The sequence below is a fragment of the Notamacropus eugenii genome, chromosome 3 (assembly GCF_028372415.1).
Source record: "Notamacropus eugenii isolate mMacEug1 chromosome 3, mMacEug1.pri_v2, whole genome shotgun sequence".
Taxonomy (NCBI): domain Eukaryota; kingdom Metazoa; phylum Chordata; class Mammalia; order Diprotodontia; family Macropodidae; genus Notamacropus; species Notamacropus eugenii.
The window spans coordinates 159953359-159971507 of NC_092874.1; the positions used below are offsets into that span (position 1 = coordinate 159953359).

The window sequence follows — 18149 nt, forward strand, 5'->3', positions numbered from 1 at the left end:
TTTCTCTCAAAATGATGATTCAATCTGTTCAGGCACCTGTATTTGACAGTTAGAGATGCCCACCATGCCCTAACACAGACAGAAGAAAACAGAAGCTAATCACAATCATAATTCCACACATGTAACTAGATGCATCCCTTTTTCTTCTTGCTGATCTCCAGATTTCTCTCGCATTTCCCCACCCACTTGGCTCTCCACTTGGGTCTATAGCATGACAACAAACATTTCAGCTTTCCTTATTGCTAAGGTAATTTGCCTGAGAAATATTTTATAACTGTTATCTGTAAACTCTGTCCAGATTTCAAGTTTGATTCATGTATTCCTTCTGAAAACATTTATTCACTGAACTGGCATTTCAGCTTTTCCAATTTTGTCTTTAAGGACAGTGATGAGTGATCCACTTTAAAATGTGAATATGATCCAATGACAATTATACATTCACCTGTTTATTGAGCCACCCATAAAAATTCTTTTCAAATTTTCACATGTATTTGACTCAGTCAAGGACACTACCTATAAGCTTCATTTGGTTTACTGGCATTTCTGTGCTTTTAATATTCAATCTTCAAGATAGTTTGAGCTGACATTTTCAAAAGTGACCAATCAAATTCCTTGAATGTTATACTTCCCTTTTTCATATTTTCTAGAAAAAATTATAATTTTGGTTTCTTTTTACAGTTGCTATAACTCCCTTGCTAATTCACATTTTTTACCATGGACTTATAGTTTTTTTCGGAAAAATTGTCCTATCCTATGTCTTAGTCTCTGCTTGTTGCATTTGAAGATAGGTTTGTTAAGTAAAATTTTGTCAGGAGTTCTAAGGTAGACTTTGCAAGAACATCTGAAAGCTTTATTCTGACTCATTTGCTGAATGAAGTTTTATTGAGTGTATGTGTGTGTGTGGGGGGGTACTTTGTATTGCAATATGCAGACATTCATTGGCATACTATGTCATATTCTCAGAAAAGGAAGGTTTCATGGTATGCAAGAATACAGGGTATACAGAATATTTAATTCTGACAAATCAATGAGAAATTATTTGAAAGTGCATTGTGAGATACTAAAATATAAGACAGACAACATCAGAAAATAGAATTATCATCACTCGAGATGACTCCTTTGGAGGCAATAATATTAGTTTGGATGTATTAGCTTCTAAAAGATTATTTCCAATAATTATGTCTCCATCATTCTTATTTCTGAGGAACTTCATTACTGCAAAGTTATAATAACAAGACATGTAACTCCTAAGTCAAACTAGTCTTCTTAAAGCTCAGCTCTGACTGCGTCACCCTCCTTCAATTCTCATTCAGTAAATTCCAGCAGCTCTATTACTTCCAGGATCAAAAATAACATCCTCTGTTTGTGTTTTAAATCTTTCATAATGCGGGTCCTTCCTACCTTTCCCCTCTTCCTTCATTTTCCTTCCCTTTCCCTCCGCTCACATCTAAAAGATATAGGCAAGTATTATAACAGAAAACAAAAGCTGCCTGTATTTAGAGATTTTAGATCGCACAGAACTCATTCATCTGTCAGAACAACTGTCTTTTGATTGTAACTTACATCTCGGAGTTGAGTCACTCCACTTGCTGTCCTTGCCAGTGTGACAAGTTCATCTTGCATCTTATCCACCCATGATTTGATGCTGCAGAGATGAGAAAAGAGAAAGAATGTCCCATCAGATCAATGGCAATTGACTGGAAAGATCACAAACACAAATAGAAGCTGACAGTTTATACTTAGGTGGCAGATCCATCCTGAAATCCCCATGATATGGAAAGGAATCTATTTTCAATAGACTCTCTTTTCTTTCTTTGCTTCCTTCACCCTCTCCCTCTAATTATGTATTTGTTTGTTTGTTTGCAGGTAACTCTGTGAAGATTCAAAAATATCTCAGAAGCAATGAGGTTTGGGAATAGCTTAGAATCACAGAAACAGAATTTTGGAAGTAGATGGAGATCTTAGAGATCACAGGGTGCAACTCAGTGGATAGAACTTTGGACTTGGAGTCAGGAATACCTAAATTCAAATCTTGCTTCAGAACAGGAGTGGGGAACCTGCGGTCACATGTGAACCCCTGCGTCCTTAAGTGTGGCCCTTGGATTGAGTCCAAGTTTTACAGAACACGTTTTTCAAGGGATTTAAGTCAAAGGGTTGCACTTGAGGACCTAGAGTGCCACATGTGGCCTTGAGGCCAAAGGCTCCCTACCCATGCCTTAGACACTTACTAGCTGTGTCACCCTGGGTAAGTCATACCTCTGTCTATCTCAGTTTTCTCAGCCCTCAAATGGTGCCAATAATTGTATCCTCTTCACATGGTTATTATGAGAATCCAATAAGATTATATACCTGTAACATGCCTAGCATAGTGTCTGTCACTTAGTAGGCATTCAATAAATGCTTCTTTCCTTCTCTCTTAATTTTCCAGATGAGAAACTAAGATTATTTTGAGTTATTTGGCCAAGCTTATATGGCAAATGTGAATAGTAACAGGAGCTGTAGAACTTACATCTGCTGATTCTGAGACATACAGAAAAAGAAAACAAACATAAAAACTTTGACTGCTTCATATTTATTATGAGTCCACAGTGTTTTAGACATTGCACAGAATTTATTAAATAACTATTCATTCCCTTTCAGCTTAAATTTGAAAGCAATAGATCTAGTAGGCATTTTAAGCTGTACTTAATGAAATTTCACAGAACTCTAGGAGACCAAAGACCCAGCCCCAGTCATTGCTCTTCTACTTAGGGGCAGTATGACCTCATACAAGTCTGTCTTTTTCGAACCTCACTGAACTTCCAGCTCATTCATCTCTAAGATGGAAATAACGTCTACTTCACAGGACTGGCATAAGAAATCAATGATAAAATATGCTATGTGAAACTTCTATGAGAAATAAATCAAATGTTACCAAAAATATAGAGCATTGTTATAATTGTTAATATCATATGATTACATGTCCAAAATTATTATCTACGTGAGATATTTTAGTGTTGGACTTACACTCCAGCAACATTTAAGAAAAACATCCAACCATCAATAGAAATTAATTTCCCAGCAGCACAGACTTTTGTCCTCTTGCAATTTTACCGATTTGAGGAGACAACTAGCCACAACTCACACAACCACTGGTGATGTAAATGACTTGATGAGTATCTTCCCACTCAAGTATTGGGAATGTTTGATTTACATGTTTATCTTCTCACAAAGCAGTATATTTTTTTCCTGAATTTGAAAGGAATTCTACATTTTTTTCTATCAACAGTAGATTGAAATTCCTTTCTTTTTGTTTCATGAGATTAGGGCTAAAAATTAGGGCTTCTACTCTCAAGTACATGGTAGCTAGTATGTGGCAAGATAATAAAAGGCAAGAAAAATGATTCTGAGATTAAATATGTATTATGGATGATTCACACATGGATAAACAGGTATAGATTATAGGGGGAATACTAGTCCTCTCCTCAAATAGGTAAAAGTTTCAAGAGGAAAAAAATCAGGAAAAAGAATTCCTGGAGAAATTATTCACTTTATAAAAAATGGCAAAAGAGATTGAAATGATATACCAAAGAGTGCGTGGGTAAAATTAGAAAAGAGATGAAATGCCTGGAAATAAGCACAACTATTTAATTAAACATAACTAAAAACCCCAGTAAAACTTGGGAGATGAATTTACAAAATTAGGAAAAGGATTATGATGATTTCAGTGAGAATGATACGTAAATATATTAACAGAAAAGGAGATGAAAATCAAAGAAACCAAGGTTAAGAACATGGCAGGTCTGAAAGATTATGAAAAAAGGAAAGTAAAGTGAGCAAGTTAGAATCACACTGAAAAATATTCATTTTTTATATACTACAGTAATATTCAGTGGTATTCATGATGATTTGTATATTTAATCTTAACCAAATTACAAGCATTAACCTACATTCCTGGAATACTTTTTTAGGAAAAGTAATTTTGTCAATTTTTCACCAAATTAATAAAACTCATAAATTTACAAAATGTAAGAGCTGGAGGCAGAGTTGGACTCATCTCAAGTTAGACTGATAAAGGCACCAAGTTCTTGTGTACCCACTACCTCTTAGTCTTAAGCAATGACAATCAATCAAAAGACATGGACATGAGAGCTTGCCTCTCCAGATGCAATATATTTAATCGGAGGTTACTCTCAGGTTGGTTATGCTTCTATGCAATTCCCAGGACAATAAAGAAAGGAAGAATTTTTGAAATCCATTTAAATTGGAAAATCAGAAATCTTAATAGGCTTATAAAGAAATAAGTTTGACTCATCTTAATTTTGATCAATGTAAAGCTTGATCACTTGACAGTCATTTTGACTTGTGTCTTGCCATTGGACTTTAATGCCAACGGACCAATGCAAAAAGAGTTAGGCTGATGACTTTGTGCAGCTCTGTGTCTCACTTAAATCCAATTCATGCACAAGTCAAAACATCACCCCAAAAGGTCATAGGTCTTCTTGAAAAATGAAAGACAAACAACATTGCAAAACTAACGAATATAAGACATAGTCAAAATGTGAAATCTGAACCTAACTGAGCATGCCATCACTACAAATATTCACAGATGTGTCACTGTTTTGCCTGAAAAATAATTCAGGCTACCTCATTCCAGCCCCTTCTTTGTCAAAAATTTCCTTTGAAAAAAGGAAACTGAATTACAAAACAAAGGTTAACAAACACATTGGGTTAAGAGTAGGAGATCATATAAGCTCAAAGATCCATCCGAGTTCTAACCTTCACTGAGATACAGAACCATCACAAAAGAAAGAGCACCATAAGATATAAAATCAAGACTACTCTGCCACAAAAAAGATATGTGACCTTAAACACAAGTCATTTTATCTCTCTGGGCCTTAATTTCTCTATTTTGTAAAACAATAATTTTTGACTATATTAGATACTCTAATAGCTCTAAAATTCCATAATTTCATTTTATTTCATAGAATTCATAATTTTTATGCATATAATCATGTATGTAGATAAACTATGGACAAGATAGGCCTCAAATATTGAGACAGTGATGAGAGAGAAGTCATTTTTAATAAGATGGGTTTTCGAGCCACCGTGGACCATACTTTAAGATGTAGTGAATCTATATAACAAAATCTTGCATGAATTCTTAAACCATCTCATAGAGTTTTAAACTATATGTAATAATTTTACTCTACATGCTTTTTAAATACAATCATAATCCTTCACCAAAAATTCCTAGGGAAATTTTTTTTAAGTGTGCATAAACCTTATTCCTAATTTTTCAAATTTACATGAATTCCAAGGTTATCTTTCAAAAACTAAAAGATGACAAACAACAAAACTGTTTTCATAACTATTCCCAAAATATTTCATGCAATGCCACATAAAGAGGCAAATATACACACACAATCATCATTATCCCCCTCCTGAAATTATTTCATATTATCTTGTATATAGATCATATTGACTTGTGCACATATTGTGCTCCCACCCCACTCCTATTCCCTTTTCAAGTGTAAATACTTGAGTGCCTAAAGGGCAGGGGCTATTTTGGTCTTTATATTCCTAGTACACAGCACGATACCTTATACCGCAAAGGTCCATAATTATGCCTACTATACATCGGCTGTACATAATACAGACTACATAATTATTTATAGATTTTATGTGTATTGAAACTTTTTTGTGAAGAGTATTAAAAATTCATTTTTGTTATAAAGCATGTTCAGATCACCCACATCTTTACAGGGAGGTTGGAGAACAATGCGGCTGATTTCCAGCATCCTAAAAGCTCAATATCACCTATCAATGACTTCTTCCTGAGCAGTTTCCATTCCTGACATCTTTGATTAACAAAGAGAAATTTCAATTTGTGAACTATTTCTCATTCCTTGAAAGCCATCTCTCCTAGGAGACTGATGTACACTGAAGTCAATTTCTACACTGAGAAGGGTAGGCTTTGGGAATAGGAAATGCCAGACAATTCCAATCCTCCAAGATTTCAACTTTCATACACAAGCCTTGTTTCATATACAAGTCTTGTTTTACAAACAAGAGCTCTTAAAAACCATGACTTTAACAGAAATCTTTATACCTCAAATGTCAGTGCTGTGACTTGTGTAAAACAGTCAATCATTGAGAATTCTTGCTTTGGAATTTTGCTTCATTCTGAATGATCTATAGAGCAGCCTCAATTCTTCACTAGGTCTCCAATGCTATACCAGCTATGCAGTAAGCAATGAAATTAGGTTGGAATTTACAACAACCTATAAATATATCTATATCTCTATGTATTGTTACTTAGCACATCTAAATTATAGTTATATATAACGTGCTACATTTATATATGTATATATATTATATGTGAAGACAACATATGCTTGTTGTCTTGGAACAAGCATATGTTGGAAGATAATATGGTCATTTTTTTTTCCTTTCCAGTTTCATAAATGAAAATACTGTACGCTATTTTGTTGAGGAAGAACACACAACTGTGCATTCCATTTTTCATGATGCTTGGGACTAGGTGTCACAACAGATAGAGAACTGGATCCGGACTCAGGAAGACCATCCTTCAAATACAGCCTGGGACACCCTCTGTGTTACCCTAGGCAAGTTACTTAGTAGCTCTCTGCCTCAGTTTCCTCAGTTGTAAAATGAGGTTAATATCACCTAATGCCCAGAATTGTTGGGAGGATCAAATGAGATTTTTATCAAGTATATAGTACAGTACATAGTACATAGTTGGTACTTAATAAGTTTGTTCCCCTCTCCCCATATCCTGTTCAATAAGAGAAGTTTTATTTTATGTGGCGACATTAGTAAGCCAGTACTCTTACTGAGTGAGAAAGTTATTGTCACCAAAGGTCTGCACAAACAATCCACCTCAGTAACCTCTGGTCTTTTCTTGACAAGTTTCTGGAAAATTTTTTCTTAATGAGATAGAAGACCTCAGGAAATATCTGAAGAAACTCTTAGCTTATGACATATATTATCACAGATTTTTGTATAGTTCATATTCCTGACCCATAATGATTGTACAGAAGAAGACTGAAAGAAATACAGAATATGTGGCATTACTGACCTTTGAACAAAGAACTTAGTATCAGGGAAGAATAAACAAGACAGAGACAGAGAAATAGGTGCTTTTATTCATGATCTGAACTAGAGGGCAGACCCCTCCATTGAAATACTCTGAATCAGTCTTACTAAGCCCCCGGACTGTGACAAGCACAACACATTGCTCATTCTTGAAGGCTGTTGTTCAGTCATGTCAAACTCTTCAGGACCCCATGGACCATAGTTTTGCAGGCCCTTCTATCCTCCCCTATCTCTTGAAGTCTGTCCAAGTTCATGCTCCTTATTTCTATGACACTATCTAGTGATCTCATCTTCTGCCATCCCCTTTTCCTTTAGCCTTCAATCTTTGCCAACATCAAGGTCTTTTCCAATGAATCCTGAATGAATAATAATTCTCATTACCACAGTATTTAACCTTCAGCTTCACTATTTCATCTTCTAGTGAGTAGCATGATTTAATTTCTTTAAGTATTAAGTGATTTGATTTTTTTTGCTGGCCAACAGATTCTCAAGAGTCTTATCCAGCACCATAATTTGGAAGTGTCAGTTCTGTGCCTCTCAGCTTTCCTTTTATTCCAACTTTCACAGCCATACGTTGCTACTAGAAAAGCCATAACTTTGACTACACAGAACTTTGTTGGCAAGGTGATGCCTCTTGATTGATTTGTCATAGCTTTCCTTCCAAGGAGTGTCTTTCAGTTTCAAGGCTATAGTCACCTTCTGCTGTGATCTTTGAACTCAAGAATATAAAATCAAACACTGCCTCCATTTTCCTCCATTTGTCAAGAAGTGATGAGGCCAGTTGTAAGAATCTTAGTTTTTTTTATGTTAAGCTTGAAGCCAGTTTTTATATTCTCCTCTTTGACTCTTATCAAGAGGTTTCTTAATTTCTCCTCATTTTATGCCATCAGAGTGGTACCATCCCCATATCTGAGATTGTTGATATTTCTCCCAGCAACCATAATTCAAGTTTTGGATTCATCCAGCATTTTGCATGCTAAGTTTTGTATATAAGTAAATGAGATGACAATATACAGCTTTGTAACACTCCTTTTCCAAACTTAAATTAATCAATTGTTCCATGTTCTGTTCTAGCTGTTTCTTCTTAACCCACATGGAGACAAGTAAGATCATTTGGTGCTCCCATCTCTTTGAGACTTGCCACACTTTGTCAAAGGTTTTAGTGTAGTCAATGAAGCAGAAGTAGATGGTTTGGTTTTCTGTGTCTTTTTTTTTCTAGAATCCACTTGTTTCCCCATATTCTAGTGAACTCTGGCAACTCAGTTTCTAGTTCTTCTGTCTCTTCAAAGAAGAACCTGCTCTTCTGGTATTTTCTCAGTTCACACATTGCTGAAGCTTAACTTGCAGAATCTTAAGCATAACCTTGCTTGTATGTGAAATGCATACAATTTTTTGGTAATCTGAACATTCCTTGGCTTCATCCTTCTTTAAGAATGGGACAGAAACTCATCTTTTCCAATCTAGTGGCCACTGCTGAGTTTTCTAGATTTGCTGGCACATTGAGTGCAGAACTTTAACAGTTCTTTTAGGACTTTAAATAACTCAACTAAAATTCTTGACGGACTGAGTCCCTATTAGCCTGTCCTCATTACAACATCTTGATATCACACAAAGATATTCTTTGACTGCTTCCTGTTATCAGACTGTAGGGATACAAAGCCTTTCAATTAGCAGAGGTGAGAGACTGTGAGCGGGAAAAATTGGGGACCAAGAAGTGAGAGGGGGGATTAAAGGGTAGAGAGATGAATGCCAATGGATTGGGTATAATTGTATACTCCTTATGTAATCTCAATATGTGAAATTACTTATTGCTATACATGACAACTAGTAATATATTTCATATGATCTACATATTTTGCCTAAATTTTGTAACTGTTTTATGCTCCATTTTATGTTTTTGTATGTCCAGTCTGCTGAATGCAACTATAAGAAAGATATTATGTATCTCAATATATACTATATATATACACTATGATTTTGATTTATTACCTTTAATTGTCTTATATGATAACTGATGAATATATATGTTATGTGCTTACAGAGGAACCTGGAAAGATGTAAATAGAGGTGATTTTTTTTTTGGAGGTGATATAAAGGAAGAATATAAAAGGCCATATCTACTGTGAACATTTCAGTAAACTCAGGACTCTCCTTGCCACCACCCTCCCCCCTGTCCATGTCCTTATTTCAGGATGGAGAGAAGAATAACATAATCAGTACCCTACTAGTTAAAACACCACTTCTCACAATGCTTGGGGCATGGAAAAGCTTCACCCATTCAGGGAAATTCTCTGTATGATATAATTCCAGAATACTGTGCACAAGTCCACAGTATGGTGAAATTCCATGTCTCACAATGCTTGGGGGTTAAGAAAGTCTCATTCAACAAAAGAAATTCTCTAGACTATACATCACAGAACACCATGAAGAGTCAAAACATGGTGACATCACCTAATGAGACCTCTCATTTTGAGAGGAAACTCTATGCTCTGTTTAAAAAGCGCCATAAGAGTTTCACGTGGAAAGATGGGAAAACTATAGGAAGAAATACAGGCAGTGGTAAGGAGAAATGAAAACAATGAAGTCATTTTTAGAGAAAGCAACTGTTGTTGACTGAACCATGGTATCCTCAACTCTAGTATACTTCTGGGACCATAAAAATGGTTATGTGCCTTTTATCAAGAGCTTTCAATAGTCACCCAACTTCCTCCCCCAAACCCGCACCCCATACAATGAAACTGGAGAGGAAACTGATAGAATAACTTCAGAATGCTGTTTCGACATTGTGATTTCAACAGTGCTTTTCCATGTTTGGGATATATAGGGTTTAAATCTAAAGTTGATTAGCACTTCCTTGGAGGCATGTGAACTAGTAGCCTTTGGTATAAGGGTACAGAAAACATTAATTCAATTCCTTGTTATATGCCTTACTATTCTACTTTTATTAAATATCCTTTACTTTAGAATCTATATGTGATTCAATGTAGTTTGGTATAGAAGATATATTAGGGGATCTTCAGTCATGGTTCTGAACAGCTGAGATTCCAAACAGTTCTCTGAATCTGTGGCAAAGAGAGTTGCCCTAATACATTTGGGTTCATCGTGTCCTTTCTTCATCCCCATCGTACTCTAATAACTTCTTAGTTTTATAAACACTGAAACTTGTTACTCTTCATTTTAATAAAAGCTGGAGACAGACAGAACAGACGAAAGATAATTAAAAGGTCTAGTGGTCACAGACATAAAATGAATATTTAGATATGTTGTTATTAAACCTTAAATGACAGTGATAAAGGTATTAAATATTTGGTTTATGAGTCCAGCCCTTTGACTACATCATTTTAACCACCTCCAAGTATAGAAATTCTACTCCATCAATGAACCCCAGAAGTTTGTCTATGACTTTTGGTCTTAGAGAATTGTCTGTGGCCACTGAGAAGTTAAATACCTTACCAGTTGCAGAGGTAATTAGTATTAGAAGGAACACTTGAACCCAGGTCTTCCTGACTCCAAACTAGGTCTTTTGGCTACAATGACACTAAAATAAATTAGGATTTTAATGAACATATATGCTATTAACTTGACAGATAATATTTGTAAAAAAAAATTCTTCAAGGAGTATGACATAGGCAATATACCTATTTCTCTCTGTTTTCCACAGCAGAAGAAAATCTAACTTCTGGGTTTAATTATTGAAAAAAAAAATCACCATGAGCCTCCTGATGCCAGTTACCCTAAGTACTGACACAGTCTGCTTAAGAGGAATTAGGTCAACTCTTGAATTCTCAAATTTTATAATCTGATACTTATTTTCTCTATTATATACTGTTTTGTAAATAACACACAATGGGCTTTCAAGAAGTCACAAAAGCATAAAATGTTTAAAGTTGGAAGGAACCCTAGTAGCCATCTTCTCCAGTGATTATTTCAAAAACAAACAAAACACCACCAGAATCCCTATGACAACATTCCTAACAAATGCTCTGACTGAAGACACCCAGTGAAGGAGTACTAAGTACTAAGTAAGAGTACTAAGGCAATCCATTCTATTTTAGAGGAGTCTGATAAATAGTAAATATGTCCCATCATTGAGACTTAATTTCCCTTTTGAAATTTCTTCCTATTGTCATTGATTCTTCCCTCTGGGGGGGCAAAAGAGAGCAAGTCCAATTGCTCCTGGCAGTCCTACAAATAGTTGAAGAAAGCTAACTGGTCCCATTGAAACTTCTCCCGAATAAGAATAATGTTATATAGTGATTGATTTTATATAGCTACACAAAATAAAGTGACAACTTTTGACAATAATATGGATCATTCACAACCCATCCCCATACTCACTTGAAAAAATCTCAACTCTTGGTTAAATTTGTACTTAGGAAAGAGTACAATTTTGATTTAGTTTTGAGCAGACAGACTTAACGATACTACTCTCATCACTACTTTTTGATGTTAGAATTGCCTGTAATTTGACTTTTAGGAAATATCTGAATTAAAAATATAATCACATTTTTCAAGGAATAAAAAAAGATTTACGGGAGCCTGAATCCATTGTGGAAGGTCTGTGCATAAACCCCCTGAGGGAACTGAGCCTGAGAGGCGGCCCTGCCCTGACCTGACCACCTGAACATAATCTCATACTGAATAGCAGCCCTGCCCCCGCCAAAAGCCCTAAGGCTGGAAGCAGCATTTGAATCTCAGTCCCCAAAGGCTGGCTGGGAGGATCAGGAGGCGAGGTGGGTGTGAGGAGAATATTCAGAGGTCAAGTCACTGGCTGGGAAAATGCCCAGAAAAGGGAAAAGAAATAAGACTATAGAAGGTTACTTTCTTGGTGAACAGGCATTTCCTCCCTTCCTTTCTGATGAGGAAGAACAATGCTTACCATCAGGCAAAGACACAGAAATCAAGGCTTCTGTGTCCCAGCCCACCCAATGGGCTCAGGCCATGGAAGAGCTCAAAAAGAATTTTGAAAATCAAGTTAGAGAGGTGGAGGAAAAACTGGGAAGAGAAATGAGAGAGAAGAAAGAAAAGCATGAAAAGCAGATCAGCTCCCTGCTAAAGGAGACCCAAAAAAATGTTGAAGAAATTAACACCTTGAAAACTAGCCTAACTCAATTGGCAAAAGAGGTTCAAAAAGCCAATGAGGAGAAGAATGCTTTCAAAAGCAGAATTAGCCAAATGGAAAAGGAGATTCAAAAGCTCACTGAAGAAAATACTTCTTTCAAAACTAGAATGGCACAGATGGAGGCTAAGGACTTTGCGAGAAAGCATGATATCACAGAATAAAGAGAGAAGAATGGAAAAATGGAAGAGAATGTGAAATATCTCATTGGAAAAACAACTGACCTGGAAAATAGATTCAGGAGAGACAATTTAAAAATTTTGGGACTACCTGAAAGCCATGATCAAAAGAAGAGCCTAGACATCATCTTTCATGAAATTATCAAGGAAAACTGCCCTGAGATTCTAGAACCAGAGGGCAAAATAAATATTCAAGGAATCCACAGAACACCGCATGAAAGAGATCCAAAAAGAGAAACTCCTAGGAACACTGTGGCCAAATTCCAGAGTTCCCAGGTCAAGGAGAAAATATTGCAAGCAGCTAGAAAGAAACAATTCAAGTATTGTGGAAATACAATCAGGATAACACAAGATCTAGCAGCCTCTACATTACGGGATCGAAGGGCATGAAATAGGATATTTCAGAAGTCAAAGGAACTAGGACTAAAACCAAGAATCACCTACCCAGCAAAACTGAGTATAATACTTCAGGGGAAAAAATGGTCTTTCAATGAAATAGGGGATTTTCAAGCATTCTTGATGAAAAGACCAGAGCTGAACAGAAAATTTGACTTTCAAACACAAGAATGAAGAGAAGCATGAAAAGGTGAACAGCAAAGAGAAGTCATAAGGGACTTACTAAAGTTGAACTGTTTACATTCCTACATGGAAAGGCAATATTTGTAACTCTTGAAACATTTCAGTATCTGGGTACTGGGTGGGATTATACACACACACACACACACATGCACACACGCACACATACATAGAGGCAGAGTGCACAGAGTGAATTGAAGAGGATGGGATCATATCTTAAAAAAAAATGAAATCAAGCAGTGAGAGAGAAATATATTGGGAGGAGAAAGGGAGAAATGGAATGGGGCAAATTATCTCTCATAAAAGAGGCAAGCAAAAGACTTTTCAGTGGAGGGATAAAGAGAGGAGGTGAGAGAAAAACATGAAGTCTACTCTTATCACATTCCACTAAAGGAAAGAATAAAATGCACACTCATTTTGGTAGGAAAACCTATCTCACAATACAGGAAAGTGGGGGACAAGGGGACAAGCAGGGTGGGGGGGATGACAGAAGGGAGGACATGGGGAGGAGAATGCAATTCTAGGTCGACACTCATGGGGAGGGATAGGATCAAAAGAGAATAGAAGTAATGGGGGACAGGATAGGATGGAGGGAAATATAGTTAGTCCTATACAACACAACTATTATGGAAGTCATTTGCAAAACTACACAGATTTGGCCTATATTGAATTGCTTGCCTTCCAAAGGGAAGGGGTGGAGAGGGAGGGAGCTAAAGAAGTTGGAACTCAAAGTGTTAGGATCAGCTGTAATGTTCTTACCACTAGGAAATAAGAAATACAGGTAAAGGGGTATAGAAAGCTATCTGGCCCTACAGGACAAAAGAGAAGACGGAGACAAGGGCAGAGAGGGATGATAGAAGAGAGAGTAGATTGGTCAGAGGGGCAATTAGAATGCTTGGTGTTTGGGGGGGGGGAGGGGATAAAAGGGGAGAAAATTTGTAACCCAAAATTTTGTGAAAATGAATGTTAAAAGTTAAATAAAAAAATAAATAAAATAAAATATAGCTTAGATATTTAAAAAATAAATAAATAAATAAATAAAGATTTAAGGATTTTTTGAGTGGAGGTGAGGGTACGATGTGGGCCAACAAACAGCAGAGGCAGCAAACTTAGACCAAAATCAAGTGTATTTATTAAGCACTTACCATTGACCAAGCAGGCACTGTGCTAAGTGTCTTATAGAAAGAAAGACAGAAGCATGGTCCATGCCCTAAAGGAGCTCACACTGTAATGGGGGAGACATCATGCAAATAACTATATACAAGACACATGTAACATATCTACTATGCAAATGGAAGGTAATTTCAAAGAGAAGGCACAGAGAACAGGGGTAGCACAGAAGTAGCAACAAGAAGGCCAGAGCTGCTGCATCATATTGCAGCCCGGAAAAAGAGAATGTCTGAAGCCTGAAAAGGTAAGAAGAGATAGGGTCCTGAAGGGCTTTAAAAGCAAAACCTAAACATTCCATTATTTAAGGAAGGGTCTAAGAATTTGGCTCCTTAAGTCTATTAGAGTTATTTTTGAAAAAAGTACAAAACCACTTTTTCCATCTAAGCTCAGGCAAGAATCAACACTACAGCCTACACTCCAGTCCACAACTGACCTAGGGAAAGGATGAGGAGCGCAGTGCTGGTGTCACTGCTTTAGGCAGGCAAAGGGGATTACAAAACAGTTTGTTCATATTTTTGTTCCCACGCTGACACCATATTTTAGCTTCTATGAACTCTGATTAGGGTGATAAAGGGACTGAGGTATATGTTCAAAAGGAAAAGGTAAGGTGTAGGCTTTCCCACAAATGAGGAGATTAGGCTGAGAATGGATTTCCGCACCCTGCTGGAGACTATATCTAGAAGCACTATTCGTGCATGATTGTAACATTAAACAGAAGAATCCTGTTCTCCAAAGTTGTCACTAAAAGTGATGAGTACGTTCTTTGGCTGCAAGGAGATAGAAAAGCAGCTTCAGATAAAAGGTAGTATGCAAAATATAAATTCATTTATAAATATCCTATTCTGAAATGTGAAGGAAAAACAATCACACCAAGTTTCAAAAGTCCACTAAAACCATCAAACTATTTATTAACATATTTAAATAAACAATGACTTCATATGTATAATGGGCTCATTGATGGCCTTTTCAATATGTGGGGGCAGGAGGGAGGGAGAGAATTTGGAAAATTTTTAAAATAAATAAGTATAATATGTAAGCAAACCTATCCATGCATTGGTAGTTCAATTTAATTAAATAGACCATTGCTTAATTACCTATTATGCACATGACACTTTACAAGATGATGAGGAGGCATAGATTAAAAAAAAAAGCACAGGGCTTTGTCCTCAAGTTATTTAGATCAGGAGGCCAGCAACGCTCCCCAGTGAGACTGGAAGCAGATTAAGATATAATTAGAAATATTTAACAAAATAAAAATAAAATCAAACACAGACAATATTTATGTGTGGTTCTCAACATCATTATGTGGCCCACAGGAATCCTTATGTATGGTTTAGTGATTCCATTTCTACACCACTGGTTTTCAACCCTTACCAAAGTGGTTACAACATATGCACAAATAAAAGTAAGATACGGATGCCAAAGGAACAGAGGAGAAATACAGATGAATTGCTTTCATGAGGAAGAAAAATAATAACATTCAGTTTGGAATGAGTGAAAAAGTCCTGGAAAAGGAGGCATATGGTCTGGACTTGGACTAACAAAGGTCTGAGCAAATCTTGGAGGCAAGAGACAGTAAGAAGAGATAAAAGAAAAGAAGTCTCTGAATCCCTTAGCTCCACATACAGTTCTAATGCTGAATATGGGATATGAATCATCATGAAAGAAGGCTAGCAATACAGGCTGGGGGCAAGTTGTAGAAGACTTTCCCTAATTTCCAAACTAAGGATTTTTCATTTTTATTTTATCCTATAGGCAAGTACAGAAACTACTTAGGTTTTTTCTTTTTTTAAAGAGATAAGTAACATGGCCAGACTTTTTGATTAGAATGATTATTGTCAAAGAATATGTGAAGAAAAGGCTGGAAAGGTCTAGAATCAGGGGTAGGGAACCTGCAGCCTCCAGGTCACATGTGGCCTTCTAGGTCCTCTGGTGTGGTCTTTGATTGAGTCCAAGTTTCACAGAACAAATCCTTTTATTTAGGGGATTTGCTCTGGGAAGTTTAGATTCAGTCAAAGGGCTCTACTTGAGGACCTAGAGGGCCCAGGTTCCCTACCTCTGATAGATGATAGTACAGTTAGGGAGATTTAAAATGACCTAAGTGATTTGATCCAATAAATAGTCATTAACAGAACAATTTCACTTTAGAGCACAAAAAGGTCATTAGAGTATGGCACAGGTGTTTGTCCACAACTTTGTACTATTCAACTTTAAAATAAATATTGAATTACAAGAAGGCAAATGCAAGGGTGGGGTTGATTTAGATATTCAATGAATCACCTTTAGTCATGCCCTGTGAGGAGCTAAAGCCATTGATATAGTTTGGAACAGAAGACATGAAGATCTGGAAGCTTAGGTTAAAAGGTTCAACTTAGAACCATTGGAAAATGCATACTAGTGGGAGCTTATGAGCTACAGAAGTAGAAAGGCATCCCTACAATCTCTCTGACTTACTCTTAAACCTGGAACGGGATGAATAGTATCTGAGATTTGGGGATCCAACCGACCAGTATGAGCGAAATTTGAAAGATGAGTCTCAGAGCATATGGTACACATAGATGGAATACTTTTCAAAACTACGAATCACAAAAATCAGTGCTAGGTAATATATTAGATCAAAGAGTCTGGATATATTACACACACACACATACACACACAGGCACGCGTGCACACACATATCACTGGGCTAGAAATGTAGAAAATTTAGTATAATGAAATATAATAGATAAAATGTAGGGTTGTATACTAAAAAAAAACAACTTCACAAATACAAGATAAGGTTTGGGTTGGAAGGAACCACAAATAAGAAACATTTCCTATTTAAAATGCTACAGGAACTTCAGCAGACTACTAGGTCAATTATGCGTCAACAATGCCAACAGCTACAAAAATTCAGTGCTGGTCTAAGACGCATTAGGAGGGACAAAGTATTAAGAAAGAGGGAGATAATGGTTCCACTAAACTGCTTTGGTCAGCCACATCAGAAATAATGATCTGTTTGGTACATCATCTTTCACAACATACAGAGAAGTTAAGGCATGTCTAAAATAAGGCAACCAGGAGAGAAAAAGATTAAAGAAAGTGCCATATAATTACTAGCTGGAGAAAATGGAATATTTCAATTGGAGGAGAGACTTAAAGGGGACATGGAAACAATGCTGATGTATCTGAAGGCCTGACATGCAGTAAAAGCATAAGGCATGTTCACCTTGTCACTACAAGGAAATACTAGATTAATGGATGGACATTACAAAAGGCAGATTAAGGCTTGAATTAAACTCACATTTCCTAATGATTAGAACTGGTGAAAATGAAATAAGATATCTTGAAGAATGGAGAAGTCACCCTCGTTAGAGGTAAAAGTCAAATGATGATTTGGGGGGAATTTGCTTCTTTTCCATGTACAAGGTTGACTAGATGACCTCTTCTAGCTCTTACATTATGGAAGAAGAGTGGTAGACAGCCAATTAAGGGACCACAAATAGTCCAGGTGATACTCTGAATAAAGGTGGGGGTTGTGTGACTGAAATATATTGACAAAGATCCTGTGGATTTACAACTGACATAACAGCACATGTGGGGAGAACCAGGAGCTTTGAGTCTGAGTTACTGAAAGAATAGTGAGAGCACTGACTGAACAGTCTAGAAAATGAAGGGTCAAATGGCATAAGTTAAATGTTCAGTAAAATGTGCTAGGGTTGGAAGCTCAATTCCAGGTGGACAGTCTCGGGCGGGTAAAGTTGGGAACTTCTAAATCTTAGAGTTCTCACGAGACCCCCCCAGGAAACGACTGGGAATCGAGGTGAACCGAGCTATCTCGTGTATTTCCGCCTCTTCCCGTGAGAAACGTGATGGGAGAGAGCTCTCCCCGCCCTCGAGATTGTCCCGGATCTGGGCACACTATTGTTATCTAACAGCACGGTATTCAGATGCAAACTATGCTGCTGAAGAGTTTAAGAAGGATCAGGAAAGCCTGAAAGCTCTCTTAGGCGGGAGGGGCGCGGAGC

General features: G+C 36.8%; 1 protein-coding gene across 8 annotated transcripts in view; it reads right to left on the bottom strand.

Annotated features, from left to right (window-relative positions):
- CACNA2D1 (calcium voltage-gated channel auxiliary subunit alpha2delta 1) overlaps window positions 1-18149 on the bottom strand; it is a 691308-nt gene that overhangs the window by 563171 nt on the left and 109988 nt on the right. For all 8 annotated transcript variants that reach the window (XM_072653215.1, XM_072653214.1, XM_072653213.1 and 5 more), the window contains exon 2: window positions 1564-1645. In XM_072653215.1, the coding sequence (XP_072509316.1) occupies window positions 1564-1623 (60 nt within the window). In that variant the 5' untranslated portion in view covers window positions 1624-1645. The remainder of the gene's footprint in view (window positions 1-1563; window positions 1646-18149) is intronic.